The sequence below is a fragment of the Ailuropoda melanoleuca genome, chromosome 13 (assembly GCF_002007445.2).
Source record: "Ailuropoda melanoleuca isolate Jingjing chromosome 13, ASM200744v2, whole genome shotgun sequence".
Classification (NCBI taxonomy): Eukaryota; Metazoa; Chordata; class Mammalia; order Carnivora; family Ursidae; genus Ailuropoda; species Ailuropoda melanoleuca.
Window position 1 is genome coordinate 13149798 of NC_048230.1, and position 15614 is coordinate 13165411.

A 15614-nucleotide genomic window follows, 5' to 3' on the forward strand; every position below is an offset into this window, starting at 1 on the left:
CCATTTGAGTACATATGGGTATGATGACTGGAAAGGTTTTATTCATAGGTAAAAAGACGAGCCTTAAACACATTTGCCAATTTTACCTGGTCAATTAGGGGTCTCCTGTAAGGATTGCTTTCCAGCAGCACACTACCCCATAATTCTGGATCCTTTCGGCGTACCAAATACCGGGAAAGACTTTTGAAGAGGGAATTCTCATTGCAAACCTAAATAAGATAGTAAAGGTTAGTTTCAAGGTAAAAAGTAAAGACTTTTTATAGACTAACTGTAGTTTTAAAAGTTATTTCCTATGATATATACTCTGCTTATTGTTTAATTTTTTTAAAAATTTATCACTTTTACATATCAACTTGAATAGGTCACAATCAAGTTTTTATTAAAATCCATTATGTAATCCCAGACTAAAATGGAAAAAATGCTGTAAAGGACATTATCGGGATAATGACAAAACTAGAATAAGACAGATTTTAAAATTATTCTGTCAGTGTTAAGATGACTGAAGTTGATATCTACAGTGTGGTTATGAAAACAGAATATCCTTAGTCTTAGGAAACACACACTGAAGAGGTATACAACTTATTCTCATGTGTACACATATACATATATATGTGTATGTGTATTTATGTATGAGACAGTGTATGAGAACACAAGTGATAAAACTACTGGGGTTAAAATGTTAATAGGCGAATACAGACTTAATTTACTATTTTGGCCACTTTAAATTCACAATTATTGGCAAATAAAATTTTTTTTAAAAGCACACATCTATAAGGAATGCTCTGTATTACCTAAAGCCACTGTGAAACTCAAAATTCACTAATCTAACATTATACAAAAGGTTTTCAAAAATGCAGCCCTCTCTCTGTACACATTTAGCTAGCAGTACTCACATTAATAAGTTCCAGATCACACTGGCCACGTTCATAAGCAACACAGGCCAGATGTGGATCTCTCTTCTCACAATACTTTCCAACAACGCGACTGTCATAATAAGGATTTTCACGAAGAAATCTCTCTGGGTTGTTATTACTGTCTATGTAGATTTTGGCTAATGCGTTGTGAGTAGCAGGCTCCTCACAGCCCTCATGAATTCTGGCCTCTAGCCAAGGCAGAAGCAGTTTCAATCTAGTATTAAAACAAAACAAAACAAAAAAACCACGTACACACACACAAAACAACAATACAAAACCACACATGATATATTATTAAAAAACACATCTCTTGACAATGCTAACTACAGAAGTACCTTATAGTATATGCTTTCTCATACATAATTTTGAATTCTCAATAATTCTATTACAAATTGGGAAATTAAGATTCAGAGATGGTTAAATGTTTTGCTCAAGATTACACAAAAGGTATAGAAGACTCTCTTTAGAATCTCCCAGACCTATCTGCTACATTATTTAGATAGGCTATAGAAATGTACAAAATATCCAGACTTCAGATAAATTGTTTGGAAGTCAGATGGGAATGTCGTATGGAGAAAATAGGCTAGATTACTTAAGGTTCCTTACAATTTTAACACAATTTACAGACATTACCTACAGCCAAAGGGGGCAGTACCCTAAATACACAATGTGAACAAAATCTGGTGACTTTAGAAGCTCTGGGTTTAATAATTCTAGCAGTCATAGGATCATGGTTTCACTAAGCTACAGCTTATGTTTCAATGGTCTTGACGACCCAACACTCTTTTGACCACGGTTTAAGTATTAAAAGCACCTAGAGGGGGCGCCTGGCTGGCTCAACTTGGTGGAACACGCAACTCTTGACCCCAGGGTGGTTAAGTTCAAGCCCCACGTTGGGTGAGATTACTTAAATAAACAAACTTTTAAAAAATAATAAAAAAAGCACCCAAAGGAAAAACAGGCCATATTTTGGCTACCAAGTTCATGTAGTTATTAGGAACACACTCCCATTAGGGTAAAGACACAAATTTGTATTAAGGCAAAAAAATCATGATCCTATGAACAAGTACAACCCAAGCAGATGTGCCATGGCAACTGAAAAAATAAACATTAGCTAAGGCACATCTAGACTAGTGACTCAGACCTAGTTTATCACAATATAATTTATCATTAAAGACCAAATTGTCTAACTGTAACTATCTGGCTATTTGTTTGGAATATAAAAACAAACGATCATTTTCAGGTATTAGATTTTAAGACTCAACTGAAACCTCTTTCTAAATGTTAAATTGTTAAATCAGTTCAAACTAGGCTCAAGCTTTTAAAATCAGTATTATATTCTGTATCTCCATTGTCCTTGAATACGAAATTTTTGTTTGAAATATTCAAATACAAATTCTACGAATACCATTTCTAGGATACCTATACCAACTCAGGTTAAAATTAAACCCTATAGGTTTTCTTGTATCTTTTCATAGCCAGAGTAACTTCCCACTGTTAGACCAATCCACCAACCTCATTTACTACATCAACACTTTCTAAGCACTAGTTCATTAAAATGTCCCAGCTAAAAAAGACTTCATGGTATAATAAATATCAGAAGCACTTATACTATACTGTCCTCTACTGGAAACTCAGAATTCATAGTATCACATTAAAATTAAAAATCGGTTTAACCCAGAGTTATACAGGGAATTCTTTTCTCTCATTATACTTGACATAAATTAATCAGAGAAGAATTAGTTACTAAAACCGTGTCATACCTAACTAAAAAGAGGTTTTTTACACAGCTTACATTAAAAACATACAGTCAAACCACACAGCTGTAATTATAAACACGTAAATAACGTCTATGACAAAACTGTAATGTTTTAGAAAACAGATTTTTTTTAGCACGATAGCTAGCTGATCACTTCTAAATTAGATGTCTCCAGGGAATTATAATCCATGTTTTATTGAATAGCTTTTAGGTAAATGACAGTCTGTATTTTTAATCCATCAGCATGCTAAAAGAGACTACTAATCTATCCCATTTATGTAGGTTAAAATGGTACTACACCTGTTTCTTTTTTCAACCTCAGCAACAAGCTCATCAGTAGAGAATTGACCTCTTACAACAAGAATCAAGTTTTTAATGACATCTTCAGAGCAATCAACATCAAGCAATCCTCCAATAACCACAGGAAGTCGACTTGGATTCACCTACGGTTAAAAAAAAAATGCCATTATGTTATTAATAAGCAAAGCAAAAAAGAGTTTTTAAAAAAATTAAACTCATTTCCCTCTTTTAAGCTCAATTTAAAAATTCAGTAATAAACCAAGATTCTAAATTTAAAAGTAGACAGAAAATGTTAGGAGGAAGTCTGGGTTGGTTAATTAATTACCTCAGCATTGCTCTAAACTAAGTAGGTCTGTTCAAAGAAGCTACAGTCACAGAATGTTTATGGAAGACTAATTAAGAGGCCACCATTACAGAAAAAATGCTTTTCTATTTCTTGAATTAGAAGGTAAGGCTTCAAATATCTATGTTTAAGATGGTTTTAAAACTGCTCTAAAGTCTATCGCCTCTACATGAATACCTCAGGGGTTGGGTTATCAAGTAACTAGTGTGTAGGTCACCCAACTTTTTCAACTACAGGAGTCTGTTCTGTTTTATGCTTAACATGAAGGTAAAATTCTAATCTAAATAAGGATTCTGAGGGGGGAAAAAAAAAGCTGACAGGCACTACAGCAGACCACTCCCATTTTGTACAGTTTCAAAAGGAATGAAGATTTCCAGAGTGTGAGAAGTAAAAGTTACAGTAAGGTATTTTTAAGCATTACTTACCTTTTGTACATATATCTCTATATACTTTTGAAGATTATTTCTATATAAATAGAGCACCAAATCATGGACAAAGTCAAATCGATCACATACAATGATAAGTGGTAACTGATCTGTTAGCTTTGCTTCCTGAAAAAAGAACAAAAAGAAGCCTTAATTTTCCCCTTCTGTAAGGTTATCAAATCTATGTAAAATATGAGAATCTGTTCTACACTGGTGGGGGAGGCTCACATAAACTTGGCTCTTCTCTCAAAGAAAGAAATGCCTCAATAGCTGGTGTGTGCCCATCCCAGTTTCACTCAATTTTTACTAAGCTAGACTTAGATTCATAGCAAAACACCAAGTCCTTTCCACATATACCCTTTACCAAAAAAAGTAACAAATTAAGATTTGTGAGCCACCAGTGGCATTTAGGATATAAATTCATCACAGTAGGGCTTTCATTACTAGTAACATTGCAATTGAGTTTGGAGTTGACTTAAGAACTACAGTCACATTACAAAAATTACGGCATAAATGGCTCATAATTGTTTCAAACTAATGATTTTTTGGGGCGCCTGGGTGGCACAGCGGTTAAGCGTCTGCCTTCAGCTCAGGGCGTGATCCCGGTGTTATGGGTTCGAGCCCCACATCAGGCTCCTTGCTGTGAGCCTGCTTCTTCCTCTCCCACTCCCCCTGCTTGTGTTCCCTCTCTCGCTGGCTGTCTCTCTCTGTCAAATAAAGAAATAAAATCTTAAAAAAAAAAAAAAAAAACTAATGATTTTTTTACCCCTCCCAAAATTCCAATCTATGTGGCCAGCCTCTAACACAATTACAATGAAGCCTACAAGGAGCAGCATGATGGTTTAAAAAAAAAAAAAAAAAAAAAGCACATAAGGAAAAGACATCTTTAAATTACCAATCGCTTTTACCATTACAAATACCAAGCTATAATCCTACTTATAGATTGACACTAATGTTACAGACAGGTAGGTAAGACCTATACTGGGCATTTACCTGGTACATGTCCTGTTACATTCCACAGATATAAGGTACAGCACAAAAAACAACAGTTTCCATCAGGAATTCATTTATACACAGTGAAACATTCCTCAATAAATGATTCCTCTGTGTCAGTCTACTAAGGAAGTACAACTAAGCAGGACAGGACTTCCCCCAATGACAGCCACTGAGAACATATGCAATGTTAAAATAAAATGGTTCCTAAGTTTAGTGCACATCACTTATCCAATTATAAATAATTTGAAGATCAGCCTATGAAATGTTCAGAGAACACCAAACTAAATCTGGGGGTCAGGAGAAATTCCGAATAAAAAAATCGAACTGGCTGTAAATCTGAAGTGGAAGTTCAGCTGCAGATTTTTCCCATTAAGTCTAAAGCATGTATTACTTAGCACCATGGAAACTCTGTACTAACAGCTACATCATTTCTAGAAAAAATGTTGGATCTGCCTATCCAAAAGATTTCAGTTGGCCAAGTTTTTCCTACTAAATGAACATCAGAAAGTTAGCGGATCAACACACTAATCTTCTTTATCCTCTTTAATATACACATAAAATATTATATACTTATTTTAGCACTTAGAAAATACACTTGGAAGTAATGTAAGATTACCTAGGTGTTCTATTCTCATGCATGGGTGTTTAAGATTTCTGCTGGTAAAGACAACTATACTGTATTTCCAAAGAAAATTTAAGAGTGGAAAAGTAGATAAAAGCTAGTGTATTTTCTTGACTGCTAAATCTGCACATGATTTCACACATGGGAGTAATGCTACTAATATTTTAAATTATTTACTAAAAAGGTTAACCCTCTAGCTATTATGGTTAAACATTTTAAGAACAAAATTGAAATTATATAAACAGGTTCAGAGGTTTTCTTAAACATTAAGTTATTCACTTAACTAATATTTACTGAGTATCTATATACTGAATACTGTTCTTATGCACTATAGACATAGCAGGGAACAAAGTAAAGCATTCTCTCAAGGAGCTTATGTTCTAGTGGGAAAAGGAAATGTCTTGTTAAGTGTTTTAAAGAAAAATAAAGCAGACATGGGGGAGGTGAAGATGGGACAGGGATAGGTTTTATTCTAAACAGGGTAATCTGAGACATCCTTTCTCACATTTCATCAGAAATGTGAACAAAGGTAAGGAATTCTAGTCATGAAGATTTGAGAAAAAAGTAGAAAAGGGCACAAGCAAACGTCCTGGGGCAGGAGGGGGTTCAGGTAGTTCAGGAATAACAAGCAGGCCAGTGTGGCTTAAGTACAACCAGAAAAGAAAAATGATAAAAGAAATAAGATCAAAGGTAGTAGTAGAAAGCAGATCATGGGTCTAAAGAACAGTTCCATGCTTTAGTTCCACAGGGTGAATGCATGAGCCAAATGATGCTAATGACACCATTTCATCCTGCTCATAGGCTACTTTAAAGGAGAAGTCATAATCTACCAATCGCTGTATTCCTGGTGGCTAACATGTAACTGGTACTTGAATGTTAAAGATCAGAGTATTTTTCTTACAGTTCACATGTAACACCAGTCAATTATCATACAGCTAGTATCTTCAAAATGAAGTTTAATGACAGTGATGATGAGATGTAGCATTATAGCTACATTCTACAGATCAATAAGGAAAGTGAGTTAAGGGCCTAGTACTTACTACTTCTTACTACTGGGGTGAATGGTTGAATATAATAGTAGCATCTTATTACTGAGCTCCCATCTCAGGCTCAAGATTGACTTAAGCTGGAATTAAAATTCCTTCATAAAGTCAGGAATAACTTTAAAGAGAAAACTTGCCTGATAGACAAAGATCACATGTTGCCTGACTCTACCTTATTTCCAAGGCCCACCAACACAGTTTATTAACAATGGTTATCACCTGAACAACTATGGCATACAAGGTACTGGACTAGATCAACATAGCTTCTGGCTGGAGAAATGGAGGCTAAGGCACATTAGTCAATTTGCCTGAGGTAACAGCTAGACAAATACCGAATGAACAAACAATAGCTAATGACAGAAACAGAATCTGAACCAGGTCTAACTGGTTTAAAAGCCCAAAATCCACATCCATTTCCCTACTCTATCAGACTTGCCACTAATTCAGAGTGATGTGTGGAAGCGGAGTCCTCTTCTCATTAGATCTCAGGGGCTAAGCAACTTAAGGTTACACCAGGCTAAAATTCAGAGGATTTTTTGTGAAGCTCAAGATCATAATTAAGTGAAAATAGTTAATTTAGTCCCATTTTACATATAAATGACTCAAAAAAACAAACCCAATTCTAAAGAAATGACAACTGAAGCCTAACAGTCGAGAGCTTAATAACAAGGAAAAAGGAATCAGTGTAAAAATCTGGTAATATTTTTAAAAAAAGGGAAACAATACCGATACTCAAAGGAGGAACTGAATTGTTGTCATGGATACTTTAGTCAAGCATAGAGCATCAAATCTTTCTCATCTGGAGGGCTTTTTGACACCAGAAAGACTTGAGTTTGAACATGTCATACTGGCCAGGCTACTCAGAATACTCACAATGGCCATGACATTATATAAAGCTATACATACTATGGGGGAAAGTTTCTCTCTTAATCTAAAATATAAGGCAACTTCTATACTTTAACCACCTCATTACATTAAAACCTCTAAGAGTTTAGCTGTTCAATCTAGAGCCCAGTAGTAATTCTTCAAAAGAGCAAACAGCTAATAAACTAGATTTAGGGGCGCCTGGGTGGCTCAGTCGGTTAAGTGTCTGCCTTTGGCTCAGATCATGATCCCAGGGTCCTAGGATTGAGCCTGGCATCAGGCTCCTTGCTCAGCAGGGAGCCTGCTTCTCTCTCTTCCCCTCCTCCTGCTCGTGCTTACTCTCTGACAAATAAAATCTTAAAAAAAAAAAAAAAAGGAACTATAGATTTAGATAATCTATGTTATTTTAGATACAGTATAGGAGCTGGAAAAGCCTATTTTTTCTACTGAATTACAAAATAATCATTTTGGCTTTCATTTCAACGTAAAATTCTTCCAAAAGAANTAATTTAAATGCAAAATATAAATACATATATTTTTCAGGGGTAATCTACATGTTCTATAGTTTATCTGATTTTTATTGACAACTGCCAATTTTAAAGCTTTATTTTCTTCACAGTATAACTGGTAGATATGAGAATAAAGCTAAAGTTAAGTAAACATTAAACAAATTTAACTGCCCTTAGGTACGTTCTGATGAGCTAAAAATCTTTAAACCATTACTCTTCACTACAACACAGGCAGTTCTTACTTATTAACTAGTGTCACAAAGCTGAGGGGTTTTGTTAGATCTTACCCTCAGTTTAAAGAATTACACATGATTAATATTTAGTTTCTAGAGAAAAGCTAATTCAATGAGAGAGAAACCTATGTCCTTCAGATAACACCTTTGTATATGATAGAGGCTCCTGAAAAGGACACTGAGAGCAGACTGATCTTAATCTTTACTAGGAGCATACCTGAAATTCTAAAGTAACATATTGAGAATCTCCAACCACTTTTCACAAAATTTTTCTTCCAAAATTCAAGTGAAAGAAAGGAAATTCTTTCTACATAGTGCTTTTTCTTTTTTTAAAGAGATGTTTGTTCTTAAGTATTACTTACCAATTCCCTTATTTCAAAGGAAACCACAGAGTATTAAATTTGGAAGAAATAATGCAGCACATAATTTGAGAATGCTAAGAATCTCCCTTTTAGGGAAAAGGGTATTTTTTAAAATTTATTCATCTGAGACAGAGAGAGATAGCGCACATGAATAGGGGGGAGGCAGAGAAAGAGGGAGAAGCAGACTCTCCACTGAGCAGGGGGCCCAACATGGGGCTCGATCCCAGGACCTGGAGATCATGACCTGAGCCGAAGGCAGACACTTAACCATCTGAGCCACCCAGGTGCCCCAGGGAAAACAAATATTTAAAAACTCTGATGAAACCGTGCAAAACTGCTGATCTTCAATCCAGCCAAAAAGTGCATTACTCAAAACCACTTACCTTGAGAAAATTCTTGACTCGCTCAGGATCATAGCAGTTGCTTTCTCTGCAGATTCTTTCTACTTCTTTGATCTGCCCAGTCTTGCAAGCTGCCTGAATATACTTAAAGTGCACATCTGGGTCCTGACTAAAGTTAACAATGGATCCCAGAAAATAAAAGAGACCTTGAAAAGACAAATAATTGAAATTAAGCATAGGTGCACCTTTGAGAATGACAGAATTGAAAAATATTTAAGCAATTAAATATTTTAAATATCTAGTCAATTCTACCTCAATTTAAAAATGACTGTTATACTGAATAGCCCCAAATAAAAACTGGTTGCTCAAAAAGCTCAATAAGAATACTAATTAATCCAGTAATCAGTTCAATAAATGAATATTCACTATAATCCCTATAGAACAGACAATTCAATGTTTTCTGGTAGTTGAGAAGCAGTCAGGAGGCAGCTACCTAATATCAAAGCTAATCACACCATGTTCCATCTGAGAAATTTTAAATGAAGTCCCTTAGAGCAGGTTTTTCCTCTATGCAGTTAAAAGGAAAAATACAAGTGGTATGAAAAGAATTTAATGCTGTCCAACAGACTTTTCTGCGATAAAAATGTTCTATATCTGCACTGTCCAATATGGTAGCCATAAACCATACGCAGCTATTAAGCACCTGAAATGTGGCTACTGTGACTGAAGAATTTGAATTGTGTTCAATTTTAATTATTTTAAATTTACATAGCTACACGTCATTAGTGGCCACTGTACTTGAATGAACAGAATCAATTTCGTGCGTAATTAATATACAGAAACTGAGAAAAGTAGGTAAACTAGTAGAAATCTTATTCCGTCTAGAGCAACAGGACAAAAAAAAGGAAAAAAAGATGACTGGGGACCAGAATTTTAGCTAATAAACCTAAGCGTCATCCAACAGTGATTATATCGGTACTCAGTATAGCAGTGATTCTCACGTGGGGTGATTTTCTTCCCAGGAGACAGACATTTGGCAATGTCTTGGAGACACCTTTGTTGATCACAACTATTTTAGCTGCTACTGGCATGTAGGAGTAGAAGCCAGGGATGCTGCTAAGTATTCTGTATGCACATGACAACCCGCCCCCAAAACAAATTATCCAGCCCAAATTATCTATAGTGCTAAGATTGAGAAAACCTAGTGGATAGTGGTAGTTACAAAATGTCCTTGCTTTGGCTAGAAACACTGCCATTTTAAGAGTCAGATAACAGAAGTGTGAAATCTTACTATATCTGATCATTATAGTATTTTCATTTTATACAATTATGACAAAGCTACTACATACATTTGTGTCTTAAAATTCTGCCTTTAATTCATCTATAAAATATCCAAGCTGACAGTCTCATTCACTGCACATCTCTACAACCCGACATAAAAGAGTACATTTATTAAATAAAACTCAAATTGTCCCATAAAATTTAGCTTGTAAGAAAGACAGAATTTCCAATAGTACAAGACCATAACACCCCTCTTGGCTCCCCTAATTAAAAACAACGCAAACTCTTAATTACCTTCAAAACTCTTGAAAGATTCAAAAAGTTCAATCAGAGATTGAGTTGACAGTTGTTCATGATATTTCGAAGCCACCTGAACACAGATCTGCAGATTCTGACGAATATTGGCAGACAGCATGGCCCTGAGGCATTCTAGGGAGTCTTCGACTGATAAGGACCCAAAGTAATTCACTAACCACTGGAGGACAAAATAAACAGATAAATAAATAAATGAAATAATATTGAAGCTAATGGTGGAATGAAATTACTATTACTCAGTACTACAAACACATTTTTAGTATACCAATCAAACATATCGCCATCTGGTAGGTAAGAGACTACAATATACAATACCTCAGGGTTAAGAAGATGGGTGTGAACAACTGCACGCTTTATGTCATATAAATCAGTGAAGTGTTCTAATGCACGCTGCAGTAGACCAGCCTTTTCACACAGCTGAGCGATATGAGCCCGGTCATAATGCGTGAACATCTGATTCCCTAGAATAGCATCTGCAACCTATAAAACCACAAATAGGACAGATTTATTTTATATCCCATTTATATCGATAATTCTATATCCAATTACATACAAAGATTCAATAGTGAATAAATAAAGGAGAAAGTAAAGGCATCACAGTAACTTCAAATAGCTTCATCTAAAAAGCTCTCAATAACTACTAGAACAATGGAAACATGACTAAAAAGCAGAAAAAACATACTTGAGGCGCATGCATAAGGTTCATCTCAAGCAACCGTGTCTGTAAAGGACCTTCAGATGGGCGATTATTCTTCAGGGCATCAAGCAAGAATGCTGTACACTGTTGAATTAGATTGTATTCCATAAAGACGTCTACAATCTGCAAAAAAAAAGGATTTAAGGAGAACTGTTTTAAGATGTTTAAAACTTGCTTTTTGATACTGTGACAATTTGTAAATGAAATTAAGTATCACTTTTACATATAAAAAAACTGCCAGACTAAATCCCAGATGCAAATATCATTTGTACAATATAACTTCATAATTTAAGAATAATTTTTTGTCCTCTGCAGTTATTTTTAGTTCTGGTAAAAAAAAAATACATATATATTTCAAGATACTATATATAATAGCAGAATACAATCAAAACAATAGTTTTAAAATGTTGACTATTTAAAATATACAAAATTTGAAGGAGTCTGAGCCCCACTTCCTATATGTATCTCTTCGCTTACCCAATGGCAGCAACCATACTTTTTGTCTTATTATTCCCATATATTTTTCATATTTTTAATATATATACACACATCTCTGAACAAGATGGTATTTGTTTTACATGTTTTAAAACTGTATACAGGTGGTATCTGTATCTTCTTATCCATTCTATTGCAACTTCCTTTTTTTAATAAGATACTTAAGGTTCAAGCATGTAGACAGACACAGCTCTAATTTCCACAAATTGAAAGGTTAACCCATTCTTCTTCAAAGCTCTTTAAACCCAGATCCACCCCCCCATTCACTTTTTAAATCAACTTCTACAGAATACGTTTTAATGCCTTTACCTGTGTGATATCAGCAAGAGGTTCTTCATCCTGAACTAACATTTGGGCAAACTGCTGTCCCTGATCTGGACTGATACGCATGACATTTCTCAGCAGAAATATCCAGTCTGGAGTATATCCAACCTACAAATAAACAAAAATTTCCAACTCTGCTTCAAAGTCTCATTTTTATATCATTTAGAGGCTTTTTCTACAACAGAATTTTGCTAATATAGAATTACTGCCAAGTACGAAATCAGTTTTAAGTTAACGTGCTCCATTTGACTTTGGTTTATATTAGGCAAATAGACACCTTGGTGATAACACATTCGAATGGAAAACTATAAATTTTTATAACGGACTTATTTTCAATGAATGACCATTTCAAAGTTTGTTCTATCAGGTTAAACAGACCCCTGACATTTTAAATTCTGATAAGTCAAGCAACAGCGTCTCCCTTTTATTTTTTTTTAAACAATTTTTTTAAAGAGATCTCTCCACCCAACCTGGGGCTCAAACCTGACCCCAAGATTAAGAGTCTCATGTCTACCAAATGAGTCAGCCAGGCACCCCAGCGTGTCATTTTTGAGTAAGTATAATTCTGTATGTGAGAGCTAAATAGGATTTTTACATTTTCTCAAGTAATTCAAAATTTAAAGAAATTCACTATTAAAGTCACGACCATTTCTATAGGCTAATTTCTCAATGTTTTAATGAATTTATATTGAGAATCCGTTTCACTGAACTCACTTTTTTAGCATATAAAACAATCTTCTGGACTTGACCTGTTTCTGCAAAGCACTGAATGACTTTATTTGGGACATTAGCCCGCAGGTACACACTAAGTGCCAATGTAGGGTCCACAGATTTCACAAGGTCACCCAGTTCTTCTGAACATTCCAGCTGTCCAAGGGAAAAAGAGATTGTTTAGTAACCCATGAGCTATTTTACAAATGAGCAGTTGATATTACTTCCACTATAAATAATAACTAATATGACAGGCACTTACTCAATTGTCCCAGAATATATTATAAATATGTAAGGGTTGTGGTTAGTAAAGACTCTTGATCTTGTATTCACAGCATTGTCTCAGAATTCTCCACACATCCTACTTAAGGATAAAAAGCCCAAAAGACTCCATACTTATAGATATAACCAACTACTTTGTTAGGAAAGTAGGTGCTTAAAAAGCAGAATCCTGTTACTTCTATTATGAATATTCAGATCATCAGATCCACATGGCTCCAATTTTTCAAAAAGAATCCAATTTTTAATATTGTCAAAAAAAATTAATATTTAAGGAGCCAGATGAGGCTTACCCTAAGGACCCTTCTTAAAATTAAGGTGTAATCTGTATGTCCGAAGGATCTAAGCTCCATTATAATTTTGACTTTAAGATCTAAGGTCACAAAGCAGAACATACTAATTTTACAAGGTCAGAGATAAAAACTTTAGAATTTTTAGGTGGTATACAAGCAGATACCCTCCTCTGTACTATTCAACTGCCCCACCTGGTTAGTCAACTGCCCAACCTGGAAAACAGCTTTCTAAGAGTTTTGATTTACATACTAGAGTTGATTTTCTACTTTTAATGGTTATGTCAGAGAATAGCATTTATCACTGAGAAGTAAAAAGTTCTACCAGAGTCTATACCTCTTAACTGAACATGCTAACTAGTATAGAGTTTACCAGTGTCCCTTTTATAAATAAATTCCATATGACCATTCACAAAAAAGGTAATGATACCAAAAAGCTTTCACAGAGCTATATAGGTCAACTCAGTTACTTTGGCTGTTCCCATCCTCCCTTAACTTAAACAATTAGGACAGACCTCAAATGCTCGCTAGTGTGGCTAGTAACTATTCTTCAGCAGAGACTCCTGTCCAAGAATCCCAACTCTGAAGCACTATTCTCCAGTATCCTATAAGATTGCCAGAAGCTGGGTCAAGAAACAAGGACTTAGAATTAGTAATGTAAAAACATTATCAATATACACTAAAGCTGAAAGGTGTAATAATATTAAAAGTTATTCACTACTCAGAATATTTTAAACAGTACCACCTCAATTCTTGACAGTGGCTTAAGATAGCGTAATTTAATATTATCACTTTGTTGAAAAACGCTTTTATGGTGGTATAAAAGGAATAATGACACCAAGGAACTGTTTAAATTTGTTAGTTGCCTTACAAATAAGCAACACTTTCCACAATGTGCTCTAAGAAACACAGTACTATTAGCTGCTCTGTGTAAAAGGAAATTGCTGGGCAAACATAAAAAGCATAGGGCAACACTACAGTAAAGAAAGCTGGTTAAGAACAGATTTTAAAGGTTCACATTTATTTTATTTTTTTTAAAGATTTTATTTTTTATTGTTTATTTGACAGAGATAGAGACAGTCAGCGAGAGTGGGAACACAAGCAGGGGGAGTGGGAGAGGAAGAAGCAGGCTCCCAGCAGAGGAGCCTGAGGTGGGGCTCGATCCCATAACGCCGGGATCACGCCCTGAGCCGAAGGCAGACACTTAACCGCTGTGCCACCCAGGCGCCCCTAAAGGTTCACATTTAAATAAATTTCAAGAAACTAGTTAAGTATTTTTCCATGTAATGCCAATTAACATTCTGTGAAATCACTTTGGGAATCTCTATCACTGCTAATTAGCCCTGCTGTCTTGTACCGTATCAATGTTCCAACATTTTATGTTTCCCTTGCACATCCAAACACTTGTTAATAGTAGCAAATACAATTCTGATAATACTTGGGAATTTCTAAAAGATGTAGTATTTGTATGGTTGAAACTACTCTGCATATCAAGTGTGGGATGTGAGATACAAGAATATATTCTATGTCCTAATAAGTGTTACATATGTTCACAAATAATGAATATACACTGAAATAATAAGCATCTCACACCAAACTTTTCCTAAAGCAAAAGGATAGCAATTTGCCTCCAGGTTAGTAGTTTTAAGCACCCAGCAAGAATCCTGGATTCCATTTAAAAAACTGAACAAAGATACCCTATCTCAACATGCCATAAAAAATAAATACATTTTCAAAAGGTAGTAAGTTAATCCATCTCATACAATGTCCGTCCTTGTTCTATTCCTACAAGAAAGTCTATTCCAAAATGGACATTTTGGTGCAGCCTAGATGTTTCTAACTTGCTACCATGGTATTTAAATACAATCAGGGAGGTTAAGATGGCGGAGGAGTAGGCGACCCCTTTTTCAGCCGGTCCCCTGAGTTGAGCTGGATAGGTACCAGACCAGCAGGAACATCCACGGAATCAGCCTGAGACGCAGGAAGATACATCTGGATCTCTACAAGTGAACACCTCCAGCGCTGAATATCGAGGTACGAAGCGGGGAGCCGTGAAACCGCGCACAGATATCGGAAGCTAAACAGAAGGGGGAGGGAGCCGCCGTGTCAGGGTGCCGGGAAGCAGTAGCCACCTACACGGGGGAGCGGACAGACCGCGGACCGCACGCTTGAGACAGNAGCAGACTGAGAAGGGAGCTCCGGGAGCGCACGCGGGACGGCTGGCGGTTGGCGGGCCACCTGCACGGGGGAGCAGGCGGACTCGCGGATGGCACCCACGAGACAGCAGACTTACAACGAGAGCTCCAGGAGCGTGCGCGCAGGGCAGCTGGCGGGCCACCTGCACCGGGGAGCGGGTGGACCGCGGACCCGCACTCTGGAAACAGCAGACTGAGTCCGTGAGCCGGGAGCGTGCACCACCAAGCATCTCACGGAGCTCCGGAGCTCCGGTGTGCTCACTGGATCGAGGCTGAGACCGGGAGCTCCGGGAGCGTCCGCGGGGCGGCTGGCGGC

At 36.3% G+C, this 15614-nt stretch overlaps 1 protein-coding gene across 2 annotated transcripts in view; it reads right to left on the reverse strand.

Moving 5' to 3' along the window:
• CLTC (clathrin heavy chain) overlaps nt 1–15614 on the reverse strand; it is a 67290-nt gene that overhangs the window by 14192 nt on the left and 37484 nt on the right. For both annotated transcript variants that reach the window (XM_011229995.3, XM_002923319.4), the window contains exons 9-18: nt 12538–12690; nt 11809–11931; nt 10990–11127; nt 10623–10787; nt 10287–10467; nt 8754–8917; nt 3742–3867; nt 2974–3116; nt 894–1128; nt 87–209 (exon numbers count right to left, since the gene is read on the reverse strand). In XM_011229995.3, the coding sequence (XP_011228297.1) occupies nt 87–209; nt 894–1128; nt 2974–3116; nt 3742–3867; nt 8754–8917; nt 10287–10467; nt 10623–10787; nt 10990–11127; nt 11809–11931; nt 12538–12690 (1551 nt within the window). The remainder of the gene's footprint in view (nt 1–86; nt 210–893; nt 1129–2973; nt 3117–3741; nt 3868–8753; nt 8918–10286; nt 10468–10622; nt 10788–10989; nt 11128–11808; nt 11932–12537; nt 12691–15614) is intronic.